Raw genomic sequence first — 14,049 nt, forward strand, 5'->3', positions numbered from 1 at the left:
CATTGTTAGAACAATCGTTACCGTCTACCAAGGACATGGAAACACGGAGGGTGGAATACTGAGGGGTCCCCTATGATTTATGTACGAGAAAACTAAACAAGGAAAGCAAACGTACAGCGAAATTTTATTGAATTTATCCAATAGAAAATATTTCTCTGAATATGTTACGTTTCTGAACATTTTCTGGATGAAGTAAAGAAGAGAGTTTAATTTTGTAAGTTAGTAGGAACAAACGAAATACAGATGTATACCAAAAAACATCTTCAAAATTGGAAAAAGGGAAGTGAGTAGTGAATACGAAGCTACCTAATGAACGTTCAGCAAAGATGATGGGATCAGAACTTGTGGAAGAAGCAGCCCAAATCGCTAGCAACACTACTCGTATTCGGCTCTACCTCTTATCTTGAGGGTACAAAAGTAATTGTGGCTATTTACATAGTGACAACCGAGTGCCAGATGGAGCCCGTGAAGGATACTATCTGCACGTCAACTGCATTGAAACTTTGATGATACAAAATAGAATATTTGCAACGAAGATTAAATTTATCGCTTCGCACGCATTTTGGTATAATGATAATATTAGAGAACATAGATTAAGAAGGAAAATTTTGAGTTACGTTATCCATTTAAACGAGACCACAAATGTACCGAAATAAGTTACACATGCACAAATTGACAACAGAAGTGAAGGAATTTTGGAATAAACAGATGTTTCAATTCGTTAATTGAAAGGCATCAGGAAAAGAGAATTATAAAGGGGGAAACACCACCAAATTAGGAAACAGAAAGAATTACAGCGAAAGAATGATGAATGTATTGTGGAAGAAAGGGAAACAAACAAATCTTGTTCCCTGTATCCTACGTCAGGCTAAATCGATAATAGATTTTATCTATAACTAGAACCTAATTGATTCTACGGCTTTATTTTCCATGAGTCCAGAAAGGTCACAACAGTAACACTATAATTTTGTAAATCAGAAGGTCTTAATGTTGAATAGCTTATGTTTTCGCTGGTGCTTCGTGATCGTCTAAAGAACGATGTGGTAGTAATTCCATGTCAATACGCAGCTGATACAGTTCAGTGAGTTCAATATAATTTCAAGTCACTGTGCAAAAGAATGTAATTCGAAAAAGGCTTTTCGAGATGTGTGTTTCATTACACACTATCGAAAATTTTCGGAAATACTGTTCCCAAAAAAGATTCCCCAACCTTAATTGCGAATTTTACTAGAGGAAAGTAATTCAAGTTATACTGAATCGACGACAATCTAAGGTGCATTTCGTAACTGGAAACTGTGACTACTACTTTCTTTGTTAATGAAATCTTAATGGCATGAGATTAGTGAATGTGAAAAAAAATTTTCGCCCGTCCCTCGAAGCTTCTTTGGCGTCTTGAGAATTCACAGTAGCGGCCAGATTCCATGCACCCTTAGCGATATGCGTAGTGAAAGACCAATAACGCGAGGTAGAGCTCCGCAGATGTAGCTGGATATCTTTATTAGCAAATCCGAATTAGTTGTCTGCACTGCTACAGTGACAAACCAACATAAATAAGGATCACATCCGTTTAACCCTGAAGACAGGTTTCAGCTTGACAGCCCAAATGCCAGCAGTTAAAAACCTAGTAGCTGGAACTAGTTTCAGAAGATATTCCAAGATCAGAATCCTAGACTGGAAAGGTTCACCAGTAACAGTTCAGTACAGAACCTTCAGTTGGCTACTCGTAATTGTCGTTGCTGACCACCATAACAAGGAAACAGAAACGCAATTCAAAATCGATGGGGTAAGATAACGCAAAAATAAATTTGCACGGAAACAAATTTAGTTTATTGGTATCAATTAGCTACAGTCAAGTCGGTCACTTACCTAGCAACACCGGCAGTTCCAGGTAACTATTGTCTCCTCACTAAGCTGTGAGGTCTCTTCTTATCGAACAAATCAACCCTCACGAATCTCCAACACTCGCAGAGAGAGCCGTGCCTGAACAGAAATCGACGCCGGAGCACGGGAATGCATTTTCGAATGCTTGCTAGCATATTGGACGCCGTGAGCCAGCACGGTAGCTCAGCGTGTTCGGTCAGAGGGTTAGCAGCCCTCTGTAATAAAAGAACTGAGTTAATCGATCAGCAACTAACTTAAACCGATGTCTTACGACGTCTGCCCCGAGCAGATGCACCGAAAGAAAGCGAACAAAATGAGATAAAAAAGGGTGGAGTCTTCGATTCAAAATCATAAACGTCCTCCGTCCTCGGTTCATAGTTAGCCACCGCTTAAATTTTGATTAATAATCAGCACTGTCGGCCGAAGACTTCCGGCACAAGAAGTCAGCCTCATTCTGCGCAACGGCCTTGTCAGAGGGCGGAGGAGCGGACAAAGGTTCAGGGCACTCTTTTGGGGTGGGAAACTGTCCATAAAGGCGGAAGAATCAGCAATGATCAAATGGTTCAAATGGCTCTAAGCTCTATGAAACATATCATCTGAGGTCATCAGTCCCCTAGACTTAGAACTACTTACACCTAACTAACCTAAGGATATGACACACATCCATGCCCGAGGCAGGATTCGAACCTGCGACCGTAGCAGCAGCGTGGTTCCGGCCTGAAGCGCCTAGAACCGCTCAGAAACCGCGGCCAGCAGCAATGAACAACGGCGTGAGTATGTAGAAGGCAATGGGAACCACTGCATTAAAGACACACAACATGTATCCACAAGACATGTGGCCTGTAATTGAAAAAGTGTCATGATGATCTCTCCAATGGCAAAATATTCCGGAATAATCCCCCATTCGGATCTCTGGGATGGGAGTGCCAAGGGGGAGGTGACCACAAGAAAAGGATATAATAACCAACGGAAGGTTAACATTCTACGAGTCGGGGCGTGGAACGTCAGAAGCTTGAATGTGGTAGGGAAGCTAGAAAATATGAAAAGGAAAATGCAAAGGCGCGATCTAGATACAGTAGGGTCAGTGAAGTTAAAGGGAAATAAGACAAGGATTTCTGGTCAGATGAGTGTAGGGTAATAACAGTAGCAGAAGATAGTGTAACGGGAGTAGGGTTGTTATGAATTGGAAGATAGGGCAGAGAGAGTGTTACCATGAACAGTTCAGTGATGAGGGTTATTCTTTTCAGAATCGACAGCAAACCGACAACGGTAGTTCAGGTATATATGCCGACGTCGCAAGCTGAAGATGGAGAGAGAAAGTATACGAGGGTATTGGAAGGGTAATACAATACGCGAAGGGAGATGAGAATCTGATAGTCGTGGGGGACTGTAATGCAATTGTAGAGGAAGGTATAGAAGTAAAGCTTACGGTAGAATATGGGCTTGGGGGCAAGAAATGACAGGGGAGAAAGACTAATTGAGTTCTGTAATAAATTTCAGCTAGTAATAGCTAATAACTCTGTTCAAGAATCACAAGAGGATGAGGTATACTTGGAAAAGGCCGGGTGATAGGGGAAGATTTCAGTCAGATTACATCATGGTCAGAGGTTCCGGAATCAGATACTGGATTCTAAGGCGTAACCAGGAGCAGATATACACTCAGATCAAATGTAGTAGTGATGAAGAGTAGTCTAAAGTTTGGGAGATTAGTCAAGAAGAATCAATACGCTAAGAAGTGGGATACGGAAGTACTAAGGAATGACGAGATACGCTTGAAGTTCTCGAAGACTGTAGGTACAGCAATAAAGAATAGCTCAGCAGGCAGTACAGTTGAAGAATGGGCATTTCTAAAAATGGCAATCACAGGAGCTGGAAAGAAAAACATAGGTACCAGGGAAGAAACTAAAGAAATCATTGGTAACAGAAGAAATACTTCAGCTGATCGACGAAAAAAGGAAGTACAAAAATGTTCAGGGATTCAGGAACACAGAAATACAGGTCATTGAGGAATGAAATAAATAGGAAGTGCAGGGAAGCTAAGACTGAATGGCTGCATGAAAAATGCGAAGAAATTGAAAGAGAGATGATAACTGGGAGGACTGGCTCAGCATATGGGAAAGTAAAACCAACCTTCGGTGAAATTAAAAGCAAGGGTGGTAACTTTATGAGCGCAACCGGAATTCCATTTTTAATTGCAGAGGAGAGATTGGATAGGTGGAAAGAGTACAATGGGGGTCTCTATGAGGGGGAAGATTTGTTTGATGTGATGAAGGAGAAATAGGAGTCGATGTGGAAGAGAGATGGGATCCACTCTTAGAATGTAAGAGCGCTTTGGAGGACTTAGGATCAAATAATGTGGAAAGGATCGATACAATTCGACCAGAATTTCTTAAATCATTGGAGGAAATGGCAACAAAACGACTATTCACGTTGATGTGCAGAATGAATGAGTCAAGCACTACACCATCAGACTTTCGGAAAAATATCATCCACGCGATTCCGAAGCCTACAAGAGCTGAGAAGCGAGAGAATTCTCACAATTAGTTTAACAGCTAATGCATCCAAGTTGCTAACAAGAATAATATACAGAGGAATGGGAAAGAAATTGAGGATGTGTTAGATGACGATCAGTTTGGCTTTAGGCAAGGTAAAGGCACCAGAGGGGCAATTCTAACGTTCCGGTTGATAATGCAAGCAAGAATAAAGAACCATAAAAAGAGTTCGACAATGCAAAATGGTGCATAGGTGGTAATCTATAGGGAGAGACGGGTAATATGCAATATGTACATGAACCAAGAGAGAATAGTAGGAGTGGACAACCAAGAACGATATGCTCGGATTAAGAAGGGTGTAATAAATGGACGTACTCTTTCGCCCCAAGTGTTCAATTTGTACATCGAAGGAGGAATGATGGAAACAAAAGAAAGATTCAGGAGTGGAAGAATGGACAATCTAATGAGTACAGAATATGGAGTAAGAGTAAAGAGAATAAATTGAAGAAAAACGGAAGTTATGAGGTGTAGCAGAAATGAGAACAGCGAGAAACTTATCAGGATTGATGATCACGAAGTAGATGAAATTAAAGAATTCTGCTTCCTGGGCAGCAATATAACTAACGACGCACGGAACGAGGAGGACATCAAAAGCAGACTAGCACTGGCTAAAAGAGCATTCCTGACAAAGAGAAGTCTACTAGTGCCAAACATAGGCTTTAATTTCAGGAAGATAGTGAAACGTCGACTGTGGAAAAACCGGAACAGAAGATATTCGAAGCATTTGAGATGTGATGCTACAGACTAATGTTGAAAATAAGGTGGACTGATAAGGAATTAGGTGGTTCTGCGCAGAATCGGAGGGGGAAGGAATATGTGGGGAACACTGACAGGGAGAACGGACGGGGTGATAGGACACCTGTTAAGACATCAGGGACGGAAGCTGTAGAGGGCAAAAACTGTAGAGGAAGATAGAGATTGGAACACATTCAGCAAATAATTGAGGATGTAGGTTGCAAGTGCTATTCTGAGGTAAAGAGGTTGTCTCAGGAGAAAAATACGTGGCGGAGCGCATCAAACCAGTCAGAAGACTGATGAGGAAAAAAAAAAAAAGACAAAGTACAGCATCTTCGCTTCCCGCGTGGTGCTCTGTGTTGTCAGTTACATGTAATATAAATGTTAGAGGGATGAACGTATTTTTCTGCTGGTGGAATTGAGAAGGGTAGACTTTCCGTACCGGAAAAATAGCTTCATTGATCACGAAGGATCAAACGTCGAATATGCTAAACACTTAGAAACGCTGACTCCGCCCCAGAACCCACGACTTACCTTCTCATTCTCACAAGGGCTGTAGATCAATTCTTCGATTTTGCGAGATCTATTAACAGCCCCTCGAAATTATTAAAGTATAAGCCTTTCCGTCAGTCAGACGCAGTGGCTGTGTGCTATTTCAATTGTTAGTTCTCTTTTGCGGTTCTGTGAAGTGCTGCTTTTTACCAGGGGACTTTAAGAAATTCTTCTGCGAGTGTGCGAGTGTTGGAAAAACAGGCCGTCACAGGAAATACTCACTCCCCCCCCCTTTCAGATGAGTCTTGTTGTGCCCGGGATGGTACAGATTGTGCTCGGAAAGATTTATCGTTTGCCCAAGAGCTGGCTACCAGTTTCAGCATTACCTCAGCAAACAGGTCGACTGCGCGAGAGCGTTTTGTTTGCAGCTTGATAATGTTTGTACTGAACTGTTGGTAGCCCTTCTAATGTCTCTTTCTCTGAGTGCTGTGCTGTGCTGTGCTGTGAGCGCCACTTCCTACTCCTCGCAGACCTGGAGGAGGACAATCCGGGCGTTAGGTCTAGCTTCCGGTTATAAACAAAGCAACACTGCTATTGGTAAATGGTTACACTGGGTGTTTCGTTTGGCTTTTCTCCCTCCCGAAGAAGCTGAGGGTGCTTTTTTTTGAAGGTTGAATGAGGATTAAACTTAAAAATGAAAATATTACATACTTGTTGCAGATTATTTCACAACGAACTTCATAGCATGGGGGTTTCCGCCCACAATTTGTGCTTCCAATGCTATCAGTTCTAAAAGAGCAACCAATACTAGTGGGGCATTTCACAGGGTTTTCAGCCTTAATTTCCAGATGGCACATGCACGTAAATATTTTGTTTACGCTGTCGTTCTAACTCAGATGACCAGCTACTTTAAAATGAGTGATACAGATAGGCCTCACCTATTGTCAGGTCCCCAGAGGATTTAATTGACAAAATGACATAGCTATTCATAATGTAAAGGTACAGCCAGTATTTCTTACGCGGACGCCGAGCAGTACCGCAGACACGGAAGGGAAAGTGTCACACAGTACAACTAGCCTGAGCTAGTAAACACGTCGAGGATACGAACAGCGCGTCTCTCGGACCTTGGGGGGTGAGAAGGAACTTTCCGTCCGGGACTCGGCCCGACATATCGAAACCAATGTAGGTCCACAGCGACGAAACGTCCGGGAAGACCGAAAAATAAGTTAGAGAAAGCGCATGCGAGGGCTGTGTCCGAGCAGGGCAGACCTTCACAATGGGTATTTAAGGGCATCCACGAGCAGCAAGAAGCAGAGTCGTCGCAGAAGTCGAAGAGGGCACAAGCAGCGCCCAAGGCCCGGCAGCATCGAGAAGGTAGCAGCCGCTACTGATGAGTTTATAGTAACTGCAACTACGAGAAGACGGTGATGCTCTGGTGGAGTCAACTACAACTGTCAGTTAAGTAGAAGTTTTTACCGTGGAATAGTTTTGAACGGGGACAGTTTGTCTCTGTCTCAAGTAGCCTCTACAGCTAGTTTCAACAATAGAAGGAACAAGCCACTAGCTGGTGCTTGTCTCCTGTGGATAGTATCAGGGTCCTTTGTTCAAACGAGGAGTAAAGTGGAGATTCTGGCTGAATCTATAGAAGTATACAGAGTAAGGGGAAGGGTCTGACACCTCACATATTCTTTGTGATATTAATTTAATAAATTACGTTAAAGGAGAAATCTCACCTTACTGTTTTCAGTGCTGCCAATTCCCCCATTGTACCCGCTACCTATTGGAAGTATTGTATAAGGTATCTACACCTCCTACACGCCCTTAGACAGTCCAGGAGATTCTACTCCCTCTCATCTCCGTAATAGACTAGTTAAAGGGAACCGCAAAACCCATAATTGTCGTCAACGTCTCGATTGCGCCACGCAGGCTCGACCAACTCTATATTGGTATCCGGGACCTGTGCCGGGACGCGACAAAAAAAAATTTTTTGGTGTCAGATGTGGGGTGGTGCCGTGTATGTGTAGATCCATAATACCAAGGTGGGGGGAAGATAAGTAGCAGCAGACAGTTGTACCACCGAGTATCACCGCAAGAAGAAGAAGTCAGTACGAGTAGCAGCGCCCAAGATTCGGCAGGCCAGAGGAGCCCAGCAGCCCAACGAGAGATCGAGCAGCAGAGCCCGCAGTAGGAAGGCCCAGCAAAGCCAGCGGACGGGACGAGCCGCGCAACAGTAGACAGCGACCAGAGGAGTGCAGCAGCCCAGCGAGTAGATCCAGCAGCAGACACAGGCAAGACAGCACGTCGAAGTAGTAATAAGGTCCCTTGTAATTGTAAACAATGACGTCCTCCAGTACTGATAAGAGTGGCATAAGCGCGAAAGATGCGTTAGTTTTAGTTCCTAAGGTTTTCGAGGGTAACCGAAGTGAATTACAAGAGTTCATTGAGAATGTGAATGCTGCATTCGATGTTGTTAAAAGTGAGGACGAGAAGTTATTGTTCCAATATGTAAAATCCAAAATAACAGGGGAGGCCAGGGCGAAGCTATTAGTGAGGGATAGAACAAATAATTGGCCGGAGGTTCGAATCATATTGGAAGAGAATTATTCAGATAAGAGAACTATAGATTTCTACGCATGTCGCATGTTCCAAGCAAGGCAATATCCGGGAGAATCTGTAGCATCTTGGGGTAACAGGATAGACGAGCTATCCAAATCGTTCAGAGTGGCCGTAACACGAGTAACAGAGACGGCGCAGCTGAAAGGCGCATTAGAATTGGTTTACGCACTAGGTCGTGCATGCTTTATTCAGGGGCTAGTAAATGATAGAATACAGACGATTGTGCGCAGCAGAGGGGAAGAAATAAGTCTTGGGGATGCAGTAGAAATAGCACAGCAGGAGGAAAGTGCATTGCTATCGATGAAAGAAAAGGGACAATTTTATAAAGGGGCTCGTAGGGAGACGGTAATTAGAAATAACTGGGGAGAAAAATGCTATAATTGTGGGAAAAAGGGCCACATTGCTAGAGAATGTAGGAAACCAAAAATGATTAGTAAAGTACGATGGGTAAAGACACCCACTAGGGCAGAGGAAGCTAGGAGGTTCCAGAATTTTTGTTATAATTGTGATGAGTCAGGGCATACGGACGCTATGTGTAGTAAAATTATAATTTGTGAGAAATGTCAGAGACATGGGCATAAGGCGACGGAATGCCGAACCCCGAAGTGTTTTATATGTAATAAATACGGGCATACCGCATACAAATGTAGGGAGAAAGTAGGAGTAACCTCAGGAAAGAAGAAAGTGGTTTCGGGAAACTAAGGAGGTGGGATACGGAGCAGTCTCGTGTTACCACCATCAAATGGCCCAAGGTTAGGGTGATAGACTGCGACGCAGAAAATGATGTTATGACGACTCATTGCCAAGAAATCGGTAGAGGACTGAAGTTTTTAATAGTTACAGGAGCACATATTAGTCTAATTAAGGAAGAAGATATGATCCCAGGATTACCAGTTAACAGAGCACAAGTGCGGAGGTTAAAAGGGGTAACAAATGGTACAGTAAGTACGCTGGGTACTGTGATATTAACTCTGAGAATAGGCGAAACTGTGTTGGGGAAACACATATTTCACGTGTTAAGCAAGGGAACAGATGTCCCGTATAATGGCTTGGTAGGCAGGGATTTTCTACAAAAGCAAAGAGCAGTCATTGATTACCGAAATAGAAAGTTAGAAATAAATGGATGGACAACGCCATTATTAGCAGTGCCCGAAGAGGAAGCAACAAGGGAAACAAGCGAAGTACAAAGTATGAGAGAGATAAATGCGCATCAGAAGGGTAAGGACCCGACAAATGCAAAATGTGGGAAGAAACGATGGTATAGGCCGCGCCACGAAAATTTAAAGGACCAGAGTGTCCTCGGTGAAAGTAACGGACCGAGACAGCCATCAGGCGGGATGACTCACAGCCAGGATCGCGAAAGTAGCGACAGAAGTGGAACAATCGGACCAAGGGAGGAGAAAGTTATGAGAATTTGCGTCAAGGGACACGAAGCTATTTCAGAGGGCGAAGAGATTATTGTACCAAAACAAGAGATAACACAGGGTATTTATGTTCCAGAAGCGATAGTGCGAAACATACAAGGGAAGTGTATCATTAGCGTACTGAATACAAGAGAGGAAGAATGTGATTTAACTTCCATACAGTTAGTGGCAGAAAAGATATGCAATGAAGCCGCAATACGAAGAGTGCAAGACGCGCCGGAACAGGCACAAAGTTATAGGGATCGCAGTTTACAGGTCCGAGAAGCCTTACGAACGGAACATTTAAATGACGAAGAAAAGCATGAGCTGCATAAATTGTGTAATGCATATTGCGATGTGTTTCATTTAAAGGGGGACAGGTTATCCTTTACAGAAACATTAAAACATACCATTCCGATACTGCCTGAGCATAAAGGCAAGGTTATCAATGTTCGACCATATCGGATTCCAGAAGCACACAAACAGATATTGAGGGAACATATAGAGAAAATGCTGGCTGATGATATTATTGTGGAAAGTCAGAGTCCCTGGAACGCACCCGTTTTGTTAGTTCCAAAGAAGATGGATGCTAGTGGGCAAATGAAGTACAGGCTGGTAACGGATTACAGAAAGTTGAATGAGATTTCAGTAGGGGAAGCGTTCCCAATACCGAATATATCGGAAATACTGGACCAGTTAGGAAAGGCTAAGTATTTTTCCACGTTAGACTTAGCAAGTGGCTATCATCAGATATTAATGGACCCTCAGGACAGAGAGAAAACAGCCTTCAGTGCCAATTATCAGCACTATGAGTACAAGAGAATGCCAATGGGATTAAAAGGAGCACCCAGTACATTCCAGAGATTAATGAATGTTGCACTAACGGGGTTACAAGGAACCAAGTGCTTGGTGTATTTAGACGATATAATTTGTTATGGAAGCTCATTGGTGGAACACAATGAAAAATTGAGGGAAATTTTCGATCGACTAAGGGAACACAGCTTAAAGTTGCAGCCAGATAAGTGTGAATTTCTGCGTAAAGAAGTAGTATTTCTTGGACATAAAATCACAGACAGAGGGGTACAGCCGGACGAGAGGAACGTAGAAAAGGTAAAGAAGTTCCCAGTACCGAAAACCAAAAAAGAGTTAAAAGGATTCCTAGGATTAATCGGCTACTATAGAAAATTCCTGAAAAACTTCAGTAAGATTGCAGCACCCTTGCACAAATTGCTGAAGGGAAATGAGAATTATGAATGGGGAGGACAGCAGCAAGATGCATTTGAACAATTAAAAGAGAAGTTAATCAATCCCCCCATATTACAATATCCCGATTTTGAGAAACCGTTCGTTATTACCACAGATGCTAGTGGCGAAGCGATTGGAGCAGTTTTATCTCAGGGGAAGATTGGAAGCGATTTGCCAATAGCATATGCTTCAAGATCATTAAACAAAGCAGAGAGGAATTACTCAGCAACTGAGATAGAGTGTTTAGCGTTAGTATGGGCCACAAAACAATTCAGACCATATGTATATGGGAGGAAATTTACAATTGTCACAGACCATAAGCCACTAACTTGGATTTTCAGTGTGAAAGACCCATCATCGCGTTTATTAAAATGGAGGCTAAAACTAGAAGAGTATTCCTACGAAGTTATATATAAACCAGGGCGACTGAACGCTAATGCAGATGCATTAAGCCGAATGAGACAAAGTGACGAAGAGGCACAGGCGAAGGAAAGCCAAGAGCCAATAAGAATGATAACCGAAACTAATGAGTTAGAGGAAGAGGAGGCAGAGCTAAGTGAGGAACAGAAAGCCGAAATTTTGAAGGAGGTACATGATAATCCCCTAGGAGGACACCAAGGTATTCACCGAACTCTAGAACGTTTAAAGAGATACGGTTCATGGAAAGGAATGAAAGGTGATGTCGAGCAATACATTAGAACATGTGATAAATGTCAGCGAAATAAGTTTACGCAGAGTAAGATAAAGATGCCATTAGTTGTTACAGACACGGCAGAAACTGTGTTTGAGAAGTGTTACATGGACATTGTTGGTCCTTTAGACATAACAACAGGAGGTAATAGATATATCTTAACATTTCAGGATGATTTGAGTAAATTCACGGTAGCTATTCCAGTAGAGAGGCAAGACGCAGATACAATAGCCGAGAAATTCGTCGAGGAAATTATATTACGATACGGAATTCCATCAGTATTGTTAACAGACCAAGGATCAAACTTTCTGAGTCAAGTGTTTAAAAGATTATGTAAAATGTTGAGAATCAAAAAGATCCAGACCACAGCTTTTCACCCCCAGACGAATGGAGCGTTAGAGAGGACGCATCGAACGCTAGTGGAATATTTAAGGCATTTTATAAACGAGGACCACAGTAATTGGGATAAGTGGGTTCCTTACAGTACGTTTGTTTTTAATACTACCCCTCATAGCAGCACCGGGTATACACCATTTGAGTTACTGTTTGGGAGAATTGTGAATGTACCAGGAATCTTACAGAAAGAGACAGCCAAAATAGGGTACAATTATGACGAGTATGTAGACCAGTTCAAAACAAGAATGCAGGAAGCACATAGGGTAGCACGAAAGAAAATAAAAGAGGCAAAATTAACCAACAAGGCTTACTATGACAAGACAGAGAATTCCCGAAACTTTAAGATAGGTGACAGAGTGCTGGTACATGACGAGACCGTGAGACGCGGGAGATCGAAGAAACTAGATTCCCAATTTAGAGGTCCCTACGAAGTAGTGGAAGTAGATTTGCCTAATGTAGTATTGAAAACGCATAGGAAGCAACAATTAAAAGTACATGCTAACAGGCTGAAGCCATACTATTAGGCTATGAAATTTCGCTTACAGGCCCAGCATGGCGCCCAGACCCGCGACGTTTTGGATTTGGATTGTCATCTGCGGGGGGTGGTCATACGGTTTTCAAGCACCTGGTGAAGCGGACAATGTTGTGGAAATTCACCCGATAAAGGCGTCTCCAGGTCTGTACTACCACCATGAAGGAGAAGTAGAGATTACTAGTACAACGTGGAAACTGGTAACATATGTTAACCTTAAAACCTTAGATGAGAAATTCTATGCTGCTGCAAGGATGGGAACAATGGCGGTGCAACAATGTAGGGAAAAATTAGCGCGTTTAAACATTAGCAGAACTGAGTGTAACGTATTAAGTAATGGAGTCGAACAGAGTGTAGAAAGGTTACAAGAAACGAAATCACTAATACATCAATTAACTAGGCCCGGAAGACGGCAGAAAAGAGGTATTTTTAACTTTGTGGGAGAAATCAGTAAAATATTGTTCGGCACTTTGGACGAGGCGGATGCTGCATATTATAAGACGCATATCGATCGGATGGAAGCAAGATCCGAGCAGTTATTGAAGTTATCAAAAGAGCAAGTGGCTGTAGTCAGAGCCACGCTGACTGGTCTAAACAGAACGGTAGAATCAATCAGTTCGAATGAGCTATTGCTCAAGAACGGAATGGCCAAGCTGGAACAATTTATCACATATTCGTTGAAAACAACCGATCATGGTTTGAAACGGATGGCAGCATTCATGACGATCAATGAGCAGCTTCTACAGTTACAAGGCTTGTTTAATGAGATAGGTGCGCAATATGAACAATTAGTAAGTGCCATAGTTCATGCACAGAAGGGTATCCTTGCACCTCATATTGTGAATCCAGTACAGATTGTTCAGAATTTAAGATTAATTCAAAACGACTTAAGAGACGTAAGATTTCCCATCCCTCTAGTAGAAGAATATGGGTATATACTTTTAAAAGTTATGGATCTTGATGTATTTGTAACCAAGGAAGTATTAGGTTATGTTATTAATATACCCCTAATTGAAAATAAGGAATTTAATCTATATAAGATGTTATCTCTACCAGTGGAAGTAACTGCTGGCACAGGACAATTTACTTACATACAGCCGGAAAAGGAATATTTACTGTTAGATAGCTCTAAAAAGTTATATGCTAAGGTATCCTATGAGTATTTAGAATGTAAAGAAATAGATAAGAATAGAAAAATATGTAAACAGACATTTGGCCTAATATCAATGTATGACCAAGAGGACTGTGAAGTGAAGTTACTACAAGAGTCACAGATCCCAACTAATTGTGTTAAGAAAATGATTTCCCTGGAACGAAGTTTATGGACTCGTTTGAGTACCAATGAGTGGTTATATATAGTACCTAAAGAGGAGGACATGACGATTTTATGCACTTCACATCCGTCGCAGGACGTAAAACTTCTTGGGAGAGGAATAATAAAATTCAAAAAGAACTGTAAAGGATATGGGACACACATATATATTCAATCAGACAAAGTGATTCAAA

General features: G+C 42.1%; 1 protein-coding gene across 1 annotated transcript in view; it reads right to left on the reverse strand.

The window, feature by feature from the left end:
* LOC124775554 (receptor-interacting serine/threonine-protein kinase 4-like) overlaps positions 1–7,425 on the reverse strand; it is a 168,968-nt gene extending 161,543 nt beyond the window's left edge. The window contains exon 1 of the mRNA XM_047250383.1: positions 7,399–7,425. Within this exon, the coding sequence (XP_047106339.1) occupies positions 7,399–7,425 (27 nt within the window). The remainder of the gene's footprint in view (positions 1–7,398) is intronic.
* Positions 7,426–14,049: the final 6,624 nt, after the last annotated feature.

The sequence above is a fragment of the Schistocerca piceifrons genome, chromosome 2, assembly GCF_021461385.2.
Source record: "Schistocerca piceifrons isolate TAMUIC-IGC-003096 chromosome 2, iqSchPice1.1, whole genome shotgun sequence".
NCBI lineage: Eukaryota > Metazoa > Arthropoda > Insecta > Orthoptera > Acrididae > Schistocerca > Schistocerca piceifrons.